The sequence below is a fragment of the Colobus angolensis genome, unplaced genomic scaffold (genome assembly GCF_000951035.1).
Source record: "Colobus angolensis palliatus isolate OR3802 unplaced genomic scaffold, Cang.pa_1.0 Scaffold172, whole genome shotgun sequence".
In the NCBI taxonomy this organism is placed as follows: Eukaryota; Metazoa; Chordata; class Mammalia; order Primates; family Cercopithecidae; genus Colobus; species Colobus angolensis.
In genome coordinates this window covers 4,155,672-4,173,292 of record NW_012114844.1, presented here as the reverse complement: position 1 = coordinate 4,173,292, position 17,621 = coordinate 4,155,672, and the positions used below count along the sequence as shown (strand labels likewise).

Below are 17,621 nucleotides of genomic sequence, written 5' to 3'. Positions count from 1 at the left end.
GCTTGATTGAATTTTGAAGGCGCTATGCTGAATGAAAGAAGCCAGTCTCCAAAGGTCACTACTGTATGATTCCATTTAAATGGCATTCTTGAAAAGACCCAACTGTAGTGATGGAGAAGAGATATGTGGTTGCCAGGGGCTAGGAGTGCAGGGAGTCAGGAGTCTAAAGGAATAGCAGCAGGGAGTTGTTTTGGATGACAGATCTTTCCTGTGTCCTGATTGTGATGGTGGTTATCTATACATGTGTTACAATTCCTAGAACTATATATTTAAACGTCAATTTTATTGTATAGTAATTTTTAAAATAGAATTTTTCAGAACGACCTCCTCCATTCCACCAATATTTTGAGTGCCTACTACATGCCAGGCACTGTGCAAAAGGTAGTATGTGTGAGGAGTGAATCAGAGCATCGGTGTGGGAGACAGACCTGAACCCAGCCATGATAGAGAACTGCAAAATGACCAGCGCCGTAGAGTCATGGAGGAGCAAGCCATGCCTTTCAGATGAGGAAACTAGGGATGGCTGCTCAGAGGAGGGGCATCTGGATCTGAAGAAGGGGTAGGGGCCATTCATTCATTCAGCAAACATTTATTGAGCACCTGCTGTGGGCCAAGCTCTGTCCTAGGCCCTGGGGATACCACCATGAATGTGAAGGAGCAGGTCCCTGTTCTCATGGAGCTCACACTCCAGTGGGTGAGTTGTGGATGACAAATATGCCACCAGATAAAAGCGGCAGGTACCAAGGAGTGCTCAAGGAAGGAGGCAGGGTAACGTGATCGTAGGGAGGCTGCTTTAGAATGATTGGGTGGTTAGGGAAGGCCTCTCAGAGGAGGTGACATTGAAGCAAAGAATAGATTGGAGCCATGCCCTGACTGATGTGGCTGTGGAAAGAGCTTGGGAAGCCTGGGGGAAGAGAAAGAAGGTTCAAGTAGAAGATAGGGAAGGCCAGGCATAGTGGCTCACACTTGTAATCCTAGCACTTTGGGAGGCCGAGGCAGTTGGATCACTTGAGGTCAGGAGTTCGAAACCAGCCTGGCCAACAAAAATACAAAAATTAGCTGGGCGTGGTGGTAGCTTCCTGTAATCCCAGCTACTTGGGAGGCTGAGGCAGGAGAATCACTTGAACCTGGGAGGTGGAGGTTGCAGTGAGCCGAGATCGCGCCACTGCACTCCAGCCTGGGCGATAGAGCACGACTCCATTTAAAAAAAAAAAAAAAAAAGATGATATGGTAAATGCCAAGGCTCTGAGCCAAGCCTCTGAGCTGGGAAGAAACTAGAAGTATGTGAGGGAATGGACAAGGGGAAGTGGAGAGAGATGGCGATGGAGAGGCAGGCCAGCACCATGGCTGGCACATAGTAGGTGCTGCTATGATGTCATCTTTATCCCCATTGCCCGGTGCAGGGAAGGAAGACAGGCCGGAATTGAACTGTCTGAAGCTCCCTCCTGCTAGGGCTTCCTGGGATCCCTCCAAGACATTCAGAGAGGACAGTCCAGGCCCCCATCCTTGCCTCTTCCATGGCTGTGGCTGGTTCGATGGGGTTGATGGCCAGTGGTCAAATTTATTTAGGGCCTCATCAGCCACAACCCAGAAGGAAGCAGCAAACTGCTCACCTGGTCACTCACATCCTCTCACCCCACAACCCAGGGGGCCCTCAGTCACGCTGGGCAGCGTAGGGCCCTTCCGAAGCTGTGTGGGTCTGAAAGAGGGGCGGTAGGAAGAGCCCAACAGTGCCCAGTATGCACACAAACACGAACACCCACAGGAACAGCCGGTCTACCACCATAGCCACGTACTTCCAGTCCTCAATGACCTGTAGGCAGAGAGAAGGGCTGGTCACAGGTGCCAAGTACTGGGGTCCCTCCTCTCCCCAAGTCAGGCCCTTACTATCTGGCCAGGGAATCCACAGGCCACAGGCATGGAACTGCATACTAGGGGGGCAAGTTCTGAGTCCCAGACTGGCCTATCAGCTGGGCAGCTCTGAGCCTCTCTGGCTGTTCTCCACCTCCACCCCTGCCTGTCCCCCACAGCACTTTAGGGCCACTGGAAACTTGGGCTGTACAGAAAAGTTAGGAATGTGAGGACTTGTTAATACAGCATATTGTGATTTGAAAACAAAATCTGGTTATAAATAGGAGATAGGGCCTGAGGATCTTGAAGCCCCATCTTCTCACTTTCACCCCAAACTCACTGCCTGAGCTGGTTCTAGCTAAAGAAAGAACTAGGTGGCTCTCACCTAGTTCAGTGGGAGCAGGGAAACGGGGGCTTACAGAACACCTGGAAATCCTGCTGTTTAATTTGTTCAAGTCTGTTCACAGCAGTGTCTGTTCCCTGTAATTAAGACCCAGCCTCCTCCTGCTGCATCATCCAGGTCTCTGTGGTCTTCTTAGACCCTGCTGCAGGGTATGAGGTTGGCAGAGACCTGGCTGGTCTCCAGAGGGGCCACCACAGATGGGCCCTGTCTCCTTTGCACTGGGGGAGAGCCCAGAGAAACACCCATGTGCCCAGGATCCTGGCCTCCCTTCCCTATGCCTGCTTTCACACCCCTGGACTGGCTGGCTCACACTGCATTCTTTCCCTGGCAGAGACAGGCTGGATCAGAAGGCTTGGGAAATCAGCAGAGGCTCTGGAGTTGGAAATGTGGGCAGCAATGGGTATGCTGATGTCAGTGACCCAATTTGTCAGGGCCCTGTCAACGGTGTATCTAATGTGCAGGATAATCCTGTGTCAAGCCAACCCCGACACCCGCAACCAAGCATGACTGGCACCTGTCCCCAAGACTCAGCAGGCACAGCACAGCTCTCTCCACAGAGCACTCCTTGGCTTTCCTGGGTTTCTTTTTAACAGCCCTAATTTCAAGCGGTGTCCGTGTGCGTACGTGTGTGCGCGCACATGCTTTTCCCCCTTTTAATATTTTTGTGCTATTTATAGTGACCAGTTAATCACCAGGGTGGGTGAAAGTACTGAAGATGAGAAGCAGCATGGGCTGGTTTAGGGGCAGGCATGCTCTGGAAGGGAAGAAAGCCTCTTTTCTCCAACTATCCATAAAGAAGTCAACCAACCAATAAGCCGGCCATGTGCTCGGTGCAGGGCAAGAAACTAGGAAGGGCAAGAGAGTTTAAGGATGTCAGGCAGATCTGGTACAGAGCCTGGCACTGCCCTGGGCCAGCTGTGTGACACTGGTCAAGTCAGTGAACCTCTCTGAGCTTTGCTTTGAAAGCTTCCTTATTGTAAAATGGGGGTTCTACTAAAAGCCACTTCACAGGATTCCAGGGAGGGTTAGCAGTAATGTATGTCAGCTCCTGGCAGAGCACCTGATGTGTGGTTGGAGCTTAATGAACACTGGCGATTATAATAACAGTGGTCCTGCCTGGCTCCTTCCCTTAAGAGGCTTGTAATTAACTGAGCTAGAAAGAGCAGAAGGTATGTGAGTGCCAAGGGGGTGGTGAGATCTTTAGAAGAGAGTTCAGGGTGGGTGCCGGCTCAGCCAGGGACGCAGGAGACCAGTACTTCTCAATCTAGAATGTGCACACGAACCACCAGGAACTGGTTAAAAATGCAGGCTCCAATATGCCTCCCTGAGAGATCCTGGTTCAGTCAAGAAAGGGTGGTCCTACAGCATAGCCCACGTGGTTCTCACTTAGCCAGCAGGGCCCCAGGCTGCATATTAATGTTTGGGAACCAATGAATTAGGTGATGCTGACCTACAGAATGGTTTAACCTAAGTAATAGCATGATCAAATTAATGTTTTAGAAAGTGAAATCTGAGAATCCTATAAAGCTGTGCTTCTCAAACTGCAATGGGCCTGGGAATCTCCTGGGGACCTGGTTAAAATGCAGGTTTGGAGCCAGCAGGTCTGGACTGGGGCCTGAGACTCTGCATTTCTGATAACCTCTCAGGTGATGCCAGTGCTGCTGGTCCCAGAACTACACCAGAAGAATATCTCATGTTCTATATTCCATTTGTTTGCATTTCTCTTCTTTTCTTGGCACAGTGTGATTCTGGAGGTGTTCCTGCTCTTTTCTCTGTGGGCTAACTAATGGAATGCCGGTGCTTCTCCTTGAGAATGCAGCGAGTGGAAAGCAATCTTGAAAAGATAAGAATGAGGAGACGTGCATTTTTGTCCATGCAGCTGCACAGGGGTAGACACCATGTTGTATAGTAAAAACCTGCCCAAAAAATCTGATCTGAGGGTGTTGATATGAGAACATTCACAAGAGCATGAAACTTGTTCTCCCTCCTGGTATGGAAATGGGTGTGAAAATTTCTGTCACCACCACATTCTGTGTTGTTACTATGACATTGTCCTTAGAAGTGTTATTTATTCAAAGGAGTCATGTGAAATACTCAGACTCCAGCACTCATTGCTTTGTCCTGTGAAAGTAAATTAAACCTCTTTTTAAAAAATCTGTAATTCTAGGTCAGGTTCAGTGGCTCACACCTGTAATCCCAGCACTTTGGGAGGCTGAGGTGGGTGGATCACCTGAAGTCAGGAGTTCAAGACCAGCCTGGCCAATATGGTGAAACCCTGTCTCTATTAAAAATACAAAAATTAACCAGGTGTGATGGCTGGCACCTGTAATTCCAGCTACTTGGGAGGCTGAGGCAGGAGAAGCACTTGAACCTGGGAGGCAGAGGTTGTAGTGAGCCGAGACTGTGCCACTGCACTGCAGCCTAGGCGACAAGAGCAAAACTCTGTCTCAAATTAAAAAATAAATAAATAAAATAAAAAATCTGTAATTCTAGTTAGCACAATTGATTAATTCATTACTGTGGTAATCATAGTATATTTACTGGTGTTCCTAAAGCCCTGAAAGATATAAGTGCTTAAATGGCTTCTTTGCAAGTCTGAAGAGGATGGGGCAGATGCGCTTGGTACCCCAGCCCACCTGTGTTCCCTAAAGCCTGCAGAGTCACTTCCCAGCCTTCCATTTCTGGTGCCTGCATTTCCTCTCTCCTCTGCCTCAGGGCTTTCTCCAGCACCAAGGGCGCTTTCTCTGGCAGGCTGGCATTACCTGGAAGTGCAGGGGAGTTAATGTCCTGGGGCTACCCTCATCCTTTAGGGAATGGGGGCTGCTGGGTAAATACCTCAGCCTCCTTCCAGGGCGGTGATCCTAAGGCTTGTTCCCACGGGTCCTCAGAGGGTCTGCAAGGGTACTGAGTCCCGGGCACCCATGGCAGTATCCTGCTTATTCATTCTCCTTTCCCTGTCTCACTTTCCCTCCTTCCTCACTGTGCTTCCCAGGATCACATCCCAAGTAAACCACCTGCACCCAAGTCCCCATCTTAGGGTTTGCTTCTGGGACACCTAAAACAAACAAACAAACAAAATCACTGGCACTTCCTTCCCCTCCCCAGATGCATGAAGCTATAATATTTAACACAAACTCATTTCAATTTTGGATTTCTTATTCAGAGTTTGAGAGTTCTTGTCTCCTGTGAATTAACTGCAGGAAGTGGGAAGCTGGTGCTACTATCTGAGCCCTTTCTGTTGGGCAGGTGGGCAGGGGCTGGCTAGCAACTTACACTCTGGTCTTCATCGTCATTCTTCATGTGCTGGGCGATGAAGCTGACACCTTCTAATGCCTCCTGCACATCCTGTCGGAACCTCCCAGAGGACCGCAGCCAGAAATCCCTGGAGCCGGCTGGAGACTTGGGAGCTGCAGAGGCAGGGTTCACAAAGCACATGGAGTTCCCATAGAGTTTGGAGGGGCTGGTAGAGGTGATGGTGGCCTTGGGCTTGGTCACATGTGACTTGCTGGATGGGAAGGCTCTGGCCAGGCTGCTGTCAGGGCCAGGGCGCTTCATGAAGAGGAAGGTAGGCAGCTTGTGCAGGAAGCAGTGCTTGACCCAGGGTGCCATGGTGTGGGTGCTGGGTGAGCGGTGGTGCACATTGAGCACACAGACGCTGGTGACGATGGAGAAGGTGACCAGCACCATGGTGAACATGAGGTACTTGCCGATGAGAGGCACATCAAGGGAGGTGGGCGGCACGATCTTGGAGATGAGCAGCAGGAAGACTGTGAGCGCCAGCAGCACAGAGATGCACAGCGTCATCTTCTCGCCGCAGTCGGACGGCAGGTAGAAGACGAGGATGGCCAGTGAGGTGATGAGCACGCAGGGGATGATGAGGTTGATGGTGTAGAACAGAGGCTTGCGCTTGATGATGAAGTCGTAAGTCACGTCCACATAGCTGGGGTCCTGTGGGTTCACTGTCCTTCTCCCTGGGAGGGCCACTATGTCCCACTCACCACTGGGAGTAAAGTCATCCATGCTGGCTGTGGGTGTCATGAGGACCATGTCTATCTCCGTGTGGTCATAGGTCCAGGAGCGGAACTTGAGGGTGCAGTTCTGCTGGTCGAAGGGAAAGTACTTCACCTCAATCTTGCAGGCGCTCTTGTAGATGGCAGGGGGCAGCCACAGGACGCTGCCGTTGGACCGGACTACCAAGTTGGTGTAGACAGACACCTCATAGGTCCCGTCAGCACTGGGCAGGGTCAGGGCATGAAGAACATCGTGAAACCCATACACAAGGCCTGGCCTGTTCTCAGAACTCACTGAAGAGCCCTTTGGGATTATTTCCCACTAGTCACCCTTCCACCCTTCCAGTCCCCCAGGCCCTCACTGAAAGGGGCCTGCTTTTGTTGGCAACTATGTCATGGAGAGAGCCCTACCATCAAAGCACCAAAGCATTCTTTTTTGTTTGTTTGTTTTTGAGACGGACTGTTACTCTGTTGCCCAGGCTGGAGTGCAATGGTGTGACATCGGCTCACCGCAACCTCCACCTCCCGGGTTCAAACGATTCTCCTGTCTCAGCCTCCCGAGTAGCTGGGATTATAGGCATGCACCACCATGCCCGGCTAATTTTGTATTTTTGGTAGAGATGGGGTTTCTCCATGTTGATCAGGCTGGTCTCAAACTCCTGATCTCAGGTGATCCACCCGCTTCAGCCTCCCAAAGTCCTGGGATTACAGGCGTGAGCCACCACGCCCGGTCCGTCAAGCACTCTTAAGGCTTCCCATGGAATTTAAGAGCTCATTTAAGCCTCTCAGTAGTCCAGTGAGGCAGGTTTTATTATTATCCCCATTCTACAGATGGGAAAGCCAAGGCCCAGAGAGGTTAAGTGACTTCTTCAAGGTCAGAAAACTTGTAAGCAGGACAGCTGAGATTTGAACTCAGGTCTGTCTGACCCCAGACCACACACTCTTAGCCATTACATGCTACTGCTAGTATAATCATGACTCAGGGAGAGTCTCTTTGGCTTCCTCCACCTGCCTAAGATATTTATGCATAGTAAGTCAGTGGTACCAACACCAACACTGGCAAAGCAACAGAGGCTCAAAAGGATAGTATGGAGCATAGAAAGGGCACTGGGCTTGAGGTCAGGACACTGCTCTGGTCCCAGCTGTGCTTCAGTGAATCAGACAAGGCCCCTCCCCTCCCTCAGCCTCCAACTCCCCATCTGTAACTGAGGGCTCTGGCTCTGCTCACCTCTGTTTCTCTTTTAGCTTGATGGCCTGGAAGGCTGGGTAAAGCAGAGATGGGGCTCAGGGTTGGACTCAGGCCTGGATGAGTCTTAGGGCTGGGCCTGCTGCCCTGGCCTGGCTGTCACCAGGCCTCCACCAACCCTGCCACTCACTTGTTGTAGAGCACGATGTCAGGCAACCAGATGCGCTTGGCGGGGATCCTCAGGATGTTCACACCCTCGTAGCGGGAGATGTTCCAGGTCAGGCGGTAATCAGTCCATTCCTGGACAGACAGGCAAGGCCCTGTCACTTGTAGGTCCACTGCCACCAAAGGGCAGCCCTCAAGAAAAGATCTCTTGGGCTAGGGGCCCTTCAGGGCACTTACCTGTTTCAGCCAGACATTGGTGGTCATGATCTGCTCTCGTTCATTCTGGGGAGGGAAACAGGGCTATCAGTTAACCAGGAAGGAGGAGCCTCACAAATGGATTTCACTTTATTGTGCAAAAGGCTGTGAGCTCCAGGTCCATGTGACCAACTGCCACCCCAACATCTCTTGGATGGCCCAAAGGTATGTCACACTCAGCATGTTTGACACAAAGCTCATGATCTTCCCCAAAACCTGATCCTCCTTTGGCTTCATTGTCTCAGTGAATGGCACCCCTAGCCATTCAGTTCCACAAGCCAGAAGCGTGGACATTGTCTCTGATACTTTGCTCTCTGATCCATCCATCACTTAAGACAAAAACTTAAGTCTTGTAAGTTATATCTCCTAAAGCATCTCATATTTGTCTGCTTCTCTCCACCGCCACCATCATCTGTCACTTAGACTACTGCAGTCCCCTAACTGGGCTTCCTGCTCTGCCCTGGCCTGCCTTTAGTCTATTCTCTACATGGTAACCAGGGTGATCCCTTTACAATCTCAATCCCTTTGACTAATTGCTCTGCTGCTGCATCTCATTCAAAGTAAAAACCAAAGTTCTGCTTAGAGTCTACAAGGCGCTAATGATCTGCCTCCCCACCACCCCTCATCCCATTAGCTCTATGACCTCTATCTCAACACTCTGCCGTTTGCTCATTCTATTTCCACTGCACTGCCTCTTTGCTCCCGCACACTGTTCCCTTTTCCTGGAAACCCACCGGGATGCTTCCACACTTTCTTCTATTCTCAGAAATGTCATCCTATCCGAGAAATCTTCCCTGACCTACATAAAGTAGCACCTCTGTCCCTGCCCTGCCTTATTTTTCTTTCTTTCGTGTGTGTGTGTGTGTGTTTTTCTTGAGACAGGGTCTCACTCTGTCACCCAGGCTGGAGGACAGTGGCGTGATCTTTGCTCACTGCAACCTCCACCTCCCAGGCTCAAGTGATCCTCCCACCTCAGGCTCCTGAGTAGCTCAGACCACAGGCACAGGCCACCATACCTGGCTAAATTTAAAAAAATTTTTTGTGGAGATGGGGACTCATCATGATGCCCAGGCTGGTCTCAAATTCCTGAGCTAAAGTGATCCACGCATCTCAGCCTCCCAAAGTGCTGGCATTACAGGTGCAAGCCACATCACCAGTCGTCTTATTTTTTTTCCATAGCATTTCTCATACCTAAACACCATCTATCTATCTGTGTATTGTCTGCCACCTCCCACTAGAATCTAATGGCTATGAGGAAATAAGGCAGCTAGAAGAGTATGTGACATGTTGGACACTCCATAAATCTTTTCTGAGTAAATACATGAATCCTACCATGATAAGCCAGGCCACCATCATCCACGTCTCACCTGGACCATGTAAGACCCTCCTAGCTGGTCTATGTTCATTCTGTACACTGCCACCATACACACACACACATATCTCTTCTTCCTATGCAGCCAAAATAAATCTTCCAAAGTTCCTGTCATTTCCTCCCTCAATTTTATCCCTGTTTAGATTACTTCCTTGGCTACCTTCACTTACAGAATAAAAATGTTGCTCCTTCACAGGGTCTACAGGGCCTTGCCAGGTTTCCCAGCCACACTTCACCTCTTTATGTCCCTCTGTTCTGTACTCCAGCCCCCTGGCCTTTTTTAGTACTTTGGATAAGTCTTGTGTTCTCAGTCTGTACTATTTTTGCTGCCTCTCCTTCATCAAGATAACTTCCAGCATACTGATCTCATTTTGGGAGACATTTCCTCAAGAAACCTACAACTATATAAGATTACCAGTAAGATAAGGTTTGGCTGCCAGTAACAGTGATCCAGAGTAACACAGGCTTAAATAAAGTAGTAATTCATGTCCCTCTCATGTTAACACTTTAGACATATATGGCAGTTCTGCTCTACAAAGTTCTGATAGGTATCCAGATTCTTTCCTACTTTCTTCTCCACCATACCTAGAGTGTGGCCCTCATAAGAATGGACCAAAATAACTGTTGGAGCTCCAACTATAAATTCCACATTCCAAGCTGTTGGTGGGGAAGGAGAAGGGAGAAGAAGAATGCATGGCAATTGTCTCATTTTGATTAGAATATTTAGGCCATTTACATTTAATGTAGTTACTGATATATTTGGGTTTAAACTTACCCCCTGAGCTTCCATAGCCTCAGATCTGCCCCCCTGCCTACCCCTGATCTCTTGCCAAGTGGCATTTGGGTCTTTATGTCATTTCCCTCACATGTCTGGGAGTAAAGGTGAGGTTCAGGGACTTGAGCTTGTGTATGCTGGTGTTTTCTAGGAGAATGTGTCAAGTACAGGGGAAATGGCTTGGAAAGAGGGAGACTCAGAGGAGAGTCAAGGACCTCGAAATAGGCAAGCCAAGGAGCAGGAAAAGAGATGAGAATGAGCAGAGGAAACAGTGCTGGGGCAGGGGAGCAGGTGGAAGGGTCAGGGAATAAGGAGGGCTGGAGAGGTGAGGGTGGGGATGCTGGTGAGGGAGTGCCTGGCTCACCAGACTCAGAAGTCAATTATAAAACAGGTGCTTTGACAAGCCTGTTTGCCTTACCCAGCACTAAATCCCTACATGCTCTCTAAAAATTTCCATCTTTAAACTTGTTGTACCTATAACCCTCCCTCCTCAAATAAATAAACCCTGAAAAATAGGAGGACAATACCCCCTCCTGGCCTGGCAACCCACAACCTAATAATTACTGTATACATAAGCTTTCAGAAATATAACTTGCATGCCTGGGGGCTGGTGGTTGCATCCCCTCCTCCTTCTGGCAGCCTCTATCACCCTATAAGGCCCGCAGAGCAGATCTGACCAGGCAGCCTGAGTCTGGAAGTGTGGCAGAGCCTCCCGCTCGTTCACCCTCACTAGGGCGGCAGCTGCACAGCAGCAGCTGGGCTCACCTCATTAAGCAAGAAACACTGGACTGGACAATAACACTCAGACACCAGCCTGAGCAAGCCTGGCTGAAAGCCCTCCTTCTTTCCAGTCTGACTATGGAGGGAGAGGGGCAGAGAGTACACAGCTCTACAGCCCTCCCCATCCTGGGGCTGTGTGTCCTCCCAGGAGATGGAGCCAGTCATTAATTTGGCCAAAACCTTCCTGAGGGCTGTAGGTTTGACAGGCTGGGTGTGTGTGGGCCAACCGTGTTAGAGAGAGAGTCTGGCATTTCAGAAGGCAGCCACCTGGCCAGAGGAGGGTCAGCCCCCTTACTGATCTCTTTCCCCTGGCTGGACACAGCGCCCTGCACTCTCCCCTTGTGAATGCTCCCCCAGATCTGCTTCCAGGGACGGGGTTCTAACCCTGTGGATGGGGACATGGGAAGGTTTACAATAGGCCATGGTTCCCTCTGACATCTTCAACTCAGAGGCAGCAGAGAGAAGAGAAATTCCCAGGCACCTCCTCCCTCAGCACTCCCGCCTCTGCCCCACATCCACACATGGAGAATCTGACAACAGTACCACTCCTCCTTTCCATGCCTGCAGCAGCCACGCCCACCGTCTAGACCCTCACCGACCTGGCTCTATAGGTACTGCACTGCCTCTGGTCCTGCCCCTACACCTAGGCCTGTGTATCCATCAGTTCCCCCAGTCTGGTTCTTATTTCTCCGAACAAGTAGGAAGCATATAAAAGGTTATCTGAGCAGGCTAGGGGAGAGAATAGGGTGGGGCTGTGAGGACAAGGAACAGAAGCTTATGGTCATGCTGGAGACCCAGCTGAGCAGAGTCTATGGCAGGCCCATTGGCTGCCTACCCAATGTCACCCCGTTCTTACCCTCATTTCTTCTTTGTTATAACAAAACCATGACTTCATTAAATATTGGACACCTATGAACTTCATGGACCCCTCTGCAACCTCCCTGATGTGTACTGGTAAGTCTAAGTCAACTATAGTAGTTTCATTCCTCTGGCCAATGATCGCCTGGGGCTTGGGCATGAGCAGCCTCTCCGCCTGAGCATGAGCCACAGCTGCCCTCTGCACCTACCACGCTGATAAGCTGGGCCAGGGAGAGCTGCAGCTTGATGGAGATGAGCTGTGAGGAGCTGGTGGCTGGGCGGATCAGGTTATTGTAATGGGTTTTGTTCAGAAGGTCGTCCATCAGCTTTTCCTCTGCATTGGCCACGCGGCAGTCCCCTGGGAAAACACACACAGTCAGACCTGCTGGGCCCTTGTGCACCTGACCCCCACTGCAGCCCGTGGCAGCAAAGCGGAGAGCTGAGAGGGAACACAGGTGCCCTTAGGGCTGGCTGAAGCAGTGAAGGTGCTGGCAGGCCTGTCTCTCCTTGAGGACTTCAAATTAAATATACTCAACACAGAGCTCCACTGTCTCCTCCCATGCCATACCTCTTCCCCCTCCTCTTCCTTCTAGCAATGAATGGCATCCCACACGCTACATATCTGGCACAAAGACTGGGTGTCTCTTCTTGACCTCTCCCTTGGTTCATCGAAGTGGCCATTTAGTCCTGCCTTTTTTTTTTTGTTTTTGAGACAGAGTCTCACTCTGTCGCTCAGGCTGGAGTGTAGTGGTGTGATCTTGGCTCACTGCAACCTCTGCTGCCTGAGTTCAAGCAATTCTCCTGTCTCAGCCTCCAGAGTAGCTGGGATTACAGGCCTATGCCATCACATCCGGCTAAGTTTTGTGTTTTAGTAGAGACGGGGTTTCACCATGTTGGCCAGGCTGCTCTAGAACTCCTGGCTTCAGGTGATCTGCCCACACTGGCCTCTCAAAGTGCTGGGATTACAGGTGTGAGCCACCATGCCCAACCCTAGTCCTGTCTTTTACCTTCCAAGTCCCTCAGTCTGTCCTCCTTATCTCTAATGCTACAGCCATGTCCCCACCTCCCTACCCCTGCCCTCCTTCTGGTCTCTCCACCCCCAGTCTGCCCCTGTTATCCATGTACCATACATTGCCAGAGTGGTCTTTCTACAGCAAACTGGTCTAGGGCACTTGCCTACCCACAACTCTCAGAGCTGTAGGTGGATTTAAAAATCAAATGTTTTGGCTCAGCATTCAAGGCCCTTTCCCTGCTGACACTGGCTTATCTTTCTCACTCTGATTTTTTCCCACCTCTCTACCTCTACCCCAGATACTCAGATACTCTCTCTTCTGGCCATAGCCTACTGTTTGCCTTTCCCCCTGTGACCTTCACTGTCTCACTTCCTTTTTTTTTTCTTTCTTTTAGAGACAGGGTCTTGCTATGTTGCCCAGGCTGGTTTCAAGTGATTCCTCCTGGATTCAAAGGATCCTCCCACCTCAGCCTCCTTAGTAGCTGGGACTATATGTGTGCACCACCACACCCAGCTTGTCTCACTTCTTTGAACACACTGTTTCTTCTGCCAGGATTGCCCCCAGCCCACCAGTTATGAATTATCTGAGGGTCTGTCTTGTGCCAGGTACTTTACATTTTGAGGATAATAGCAAGCAAAAGCCAGAAATGGTTCCTGCCACCAGAGCACTTACAGTGCAGGGGAACAGCCCCATTACTCACATGTGAGTTTGGGTGCAGAAGTGGGTACGAGGTGGTGCTTTCCCTAAGAAGAAACAGAGCTGAGACGGGGCGGGGGGGATTTTCCAGGTTCAGACTTAGACCTACAGAGTGTAAGGTCCCTCTGAGACACCAAACGGAGGGGTCCAACTGGCAGCTGGCTCCTCGTCTGGAGTTTCCAGGAGAGGTCTTAGCTCAGAGCCACATTCCAGACCCAGCCTAAATGCCGCCTCCTGCAGGGAGCACCCCTGAGCTTCCGTAGCCTCAGATCTGCTCCTCTGCACACACCCAATCTCTTGCAAAGTGGTGTTTGGGTCTTTATGTCTTCTCCCTCACATGTCTGGGAGTAAAGGTGAGGTTCAGGGACTTGAGCTTGTGTACTCTGGTGTCTTCAGGGAGAATGTGTAAAACAGAGAGGAGGTGGCTTGGAAAAAGGGAGACTCAGGAGAATCAAGGACATCTGAGGAGGCAAGCCTGGGAGCAAGAAAAGAGATGGGAGTGAGCAGAGGAAACAGTGCTGGGGCAGGGAAGCAGGTGGGAGGATCAGGGAATAAGGCGGGCTGGAGAGGTGGGGGTGGGGATGCTGGCGAGGGGCTGCCTGGCTCGCCAGGCTCAGGAGTCAATTACATCTTCCCGCAAGGGCCAGTTCACCTAGTTGCACCAAACCCCTCCCTCTGTGGGTAGGGCCAGAGGGCCCAGAGCACAGACCAACCCAATTAGGCAGGCCTGAGGTGGACTCAAGGGTGGGTGCTGGGCTGGACTCCTGGTTGTGGGGAGAGCCGCCACCCTGCCTACTCCATCCACTTTCCAACTCGCTGCCTATCTGGAGCAGATGCAATATTTAGTGCCTTGTGAAAGATGCTCCTAGTGCACCTGCTGCCTGCTGCCCCTCCCCCAGGCCGCCCTGGGCTCTCCAGATGGGGGTCCTACGGATGGTTGGCCTAGATTCTGAGCCCTGCCTCTTATACTCAGGACCCCTTTCCCAGAGGCCAGCTGCTTGAGTACCCTGGAAGCCAGTCTGTAGCCCCAGGCTAGAGCTGGGTCCCTCCCACAGCCCTTCTTTAGCATGTCTGTTTGGACCGACTTATTCATAAAGAGGGGTGTGTCTTGCCCAAGCCCGTCTGGCATGTCTGAGGCAGCTCTGGGGTCAGAATCTGCAGCTCCCATGCCCCAGCCCTGCAATACTAGGCGAGGCTGGAGCCCACATCTCTGAAGTCCCACTGGGCCGGTCCGACTGAGCTCCCAAGTCCAGGGCTGCTCTGTAGGCTGTGGGGCTCATGCTCCAGCTCCCAGCCCACCTGATGTGCTTAGGTGGCTCATCTTTGGGCCTGCCCTGCCTCTCAGGCATTCAGCTGACCCAGAGGGACTCCCCATCTTGACCACCAGCTGTGGGCTCGAGTTAGAGGTTCCCGGAACCCTAGACCATCTGGCCCAACCCCCTGTTTCTCAGCTGGGGAAACTGAGACCAAAGAGGGGAAGAAACTTTCTCAAGTGCCCCCAGCAAGTCAGAGGAGGAACCAGGTCTAGGAGCCTCTTTCCGACAGAGGTATTCCCTGACCCCTGAGCCTTCTTCAGTGCCTCATTAGCTTCCCTGTAAGGAGACTGCCCTGCAGGGGTTGGAAATGGTGCTGTCCTGGGCAGTGTGTGCCCACGACCGCGCCTGTGTTTGTACTTGTGAGTGTATGGGGGGGGTGCGGGGGGGTCGGTGAAGGGTGGGAATAAACAGCAGGGATACTGGGGGCTGGAATGCACCCCACTTGCCTCCCCAGAAGGGGGCAGGGGAGCCCAGCCCAGCACATGCTTAAACTTTCCAATGTACTGAATGCCTGTGAGGCCTGCTGGGCTCAAAAGACAAGCAACAGGCCTTTTGCCCCCAGATGGCAGGGGTGGCCCCGGATGGGTGGAAGCTTCTGCAGCACAGTTAGGGGTCACATCCCAGCCCATGGGCTGACAGTTAAACAGAGAAGCCACCACTAGGCATCAGTCATGATTCAATGATTCTGATGAGGAGTGGGCCCCCGCCCCCAGCCTCTGCCCAGGGTTTTGTCTTCTAGGCCTTCTTGGGAAAAATTGTTCCCTCCCAGAAAGGGGCTAATAATCTGAGAGGAAGCCATAGCTGGACTTCTAAACTGTGTGAGTGTGTGTCCAGTTTGGAAGGGTATATCCAACCTAAAAATTTATATTGAAAAAATGGAAAGATATACCCATTGTTTTGGAATACAAGCTACAGAAAGTAACAGTTAACAGAATCTTATTGGAAAGATTAGATTCTGCATCTGGAAAGGCAGAGTGATTTTTCAACTGGGGTGTAGGTCCTTAACTGAGGAAGGGAACATGATATTTATATTTATTAAAAGGCAGCTATGATTTTTTTTTAAGTAGAGAATTTATCTTTTATAAAGAGCTTATAACATATTATTAGTGTTTCTTCAATCATGTGAATTAATCACCTGGATTCCTAGGCTTTATTCCCATAGATTCTGATCCTGTGAGCCTAGGGTGGGGCCCAGAAATCTGTACAGGGTGATGATACAGGCCACCCCAGGACCACACCTAAGAAACACTGCAACTGGCCCTCACACACATCCAAGTCTCGAAATATGTAGGCAGGGCATATTATCTCCATAGAACAGATGGAGAAACTGAGGTCCAGGATGGTGAAAGAAATGGCACAGGGTCACCCAGCAAGTAGTAGCAGAGCCATGATACACGGACTGCCTGCAGACACCATCTTTGGTGAGAGCTCCTCTTCTTTATAGGAGTAGTACAAACTTACTTTCTGTAGTTTGTATTCCAAAATGATGGGGATATCTTTCCATATTTTTCAATATGAATTTTTAGATTGGATATGCTTTCCCAAACTGGACACACACTCACACAGTTTAGAATTCCAGCTATGGCTTCCTCTCAGACTATTAGCCCCTTATATATTCCCTGACTCCTACCTCCTTCCACCTCTATGGTGGGTCTCTATCCAAGGAAGAGGTAGCCCTGGTCCTCTAGGCTGACTGGGGCTTGGAGGAAAAGCCTGGGTGAGTGTAGGAGCTAGTAGGGCCCTTGGAATTCAGGTGGGGAAACTGAGACCCTGAGAAGGCAGTCCCCATATTTGCACTCTACCTGGAGAAGGGCTGGGGTCTCCTTCCTGAGTGGCAGGCCCGACTTCACCAGCCTGGCACTCAGTCAAGCTGCCTGTCCAGGCCCGGCACACCTTGGGTGGGTGACCAGAGGCAGTGGTGCCATAAAATGTGTTTCCTGGGAGATCTACCCGCAAAGCACAAAACATTCCAGGGCTGGTGATTTGGGCAAGCCCCCTTCCCTCTTGGCCCAGTTTCCCCATCTCTACCACAGCTGTGTTGGAGGAGGCTTCTCTCTAAGTCTGAGCAGCAGATTCACTCCCAAGTGCCTACACCGCCCAGGTGGCCGGCTCCTCTGAGCTCACGCTTCAAGAAAGTCACCTCTTAGGCAAGGAAGGAGCCTCGGCCCTGTTGGGAGTGGGAGTCGGTGCACTTGCAGCCTCCCAGACTACTGGGGATGACTCGCGGTGCCTGCAAAGCCGGTGCCATCCAGCCCCGCTGCCCAGCCCACAGACACTCACTCGGGAGGGTGGCCCTGGCCCTCGCAAGGGCTCCGAGAAGAGGCGGCCTCCACTCCAAACCTGGCAGACCCACCCACGCAGGCCCGCCCCCGCTGCTTCGGAGAGTGGGCTCAGCCCTGCCCACGCCCCCATTTGGCCAGGACAACCTCGGGCCACTCACCCGGGCGTAGGGCATCCTTCCTTCCCTCCCACCTGTGGCCAGTCCAGCCCCCTTCAGCCCAACCCAGGCGCCCCTCCCTCCTTCCCCGAAAAGAACTCACCGCGCCCGCAAAGGGCTACCAGGAGGAAAAGGACCAGGGAAGGCGCGTGCCTCATGGCTGGCGGGGCCGGGTGGCAGCCGCTGCAAGCTCCGCTGTGGGGTCACAGGGCACCCGTGAGCCGCGCGGTCGAGTGAGCGCCGGTTCTGGCCCCAGAGCTTTGCTGGCGCAGCGGCGCTCACTAGGACCCCGCGGAGAGCCCCGCCAAGCCCCGCGTGGGCAGCAGCTGGGAGTCCCGCCCACTCTGGGGATGAACTGGGCCAGCTGCTCCGGTTCGACGCCGTGGGCGGTCTGGACCCCACCTGCCACCTGGCTTCCCGATCTCCTCGGGCCTCGCAACCTTCCCCCAAGGAAGGCAGGCAGGACAGTGCGGGCACCCTTGGTACAGCTGGGGAGAGTGAGCC

General features: G+C 51.8%; 1 protein-coding gene across 1 annotated transcript; it reads right to left on the bottom strand.

Moving 5' to 3' along the window:
• Positions 1-240: 240 nt before the first annotated feature.
• Positions 241-17,386, bottom strand: CHRNB4 (cholinergic receptor, nicotinic, beta 4 (neuronal)). The gene is made up of 7 exons (XM_011938408.1): positions 17,221-17,386; positions 11,865-12,013; positions 7,853-7,897; positions 7,641-7,750; positions 5,528-6,488; positions 1,178-1,813; positions 241-1,127 (listed from the first exon to the last, which is right to left on the bottom strand). The coding sequence occupies exons 1-6, from the start codon at positions 17,273-17,275 to the stop codon at positions 1,655-1,657; spliced, it is 1,479 nt and encodes a 492-aa protein (XP_011793798.1). The 5' UTR covers positions 17,276-17,386; the 3' UTR covers positions 241-1,127; positions 1,178-1,654.
• Between the last annotated feature and the right edge of the window lie 235 nt (positions 17,387-17,621).

What these genes read in the sequence shown, in the direction of transcription:
- CHRNB4 (XM_011938408.1), bottom strand. Translation starts at nt 17,275, where the DNA reads ATGAGGCACGCGCCTTCCCTGGTCCTTTTCCTCCTGGTAGCCCTTTGC. An exon ending in TGGCCCAGCTTATCAGCGTG is followed by an intron (nt 7,898 to 11,864) that starts GTAGGTGCAGAG and finishes TTCCCTCCCCAG; the next exon opens with AATGAACGAGAGCAGATCAT. An exon ending in CCAATGTCTGGCTGAAACAG is followed by an intron (nt 7,751 to 7,852) that starts GTAAGTGCCCTG and finishes CTGTCTGTCCAG; the next exon opens with GAATGGACTGATTACCGCCT.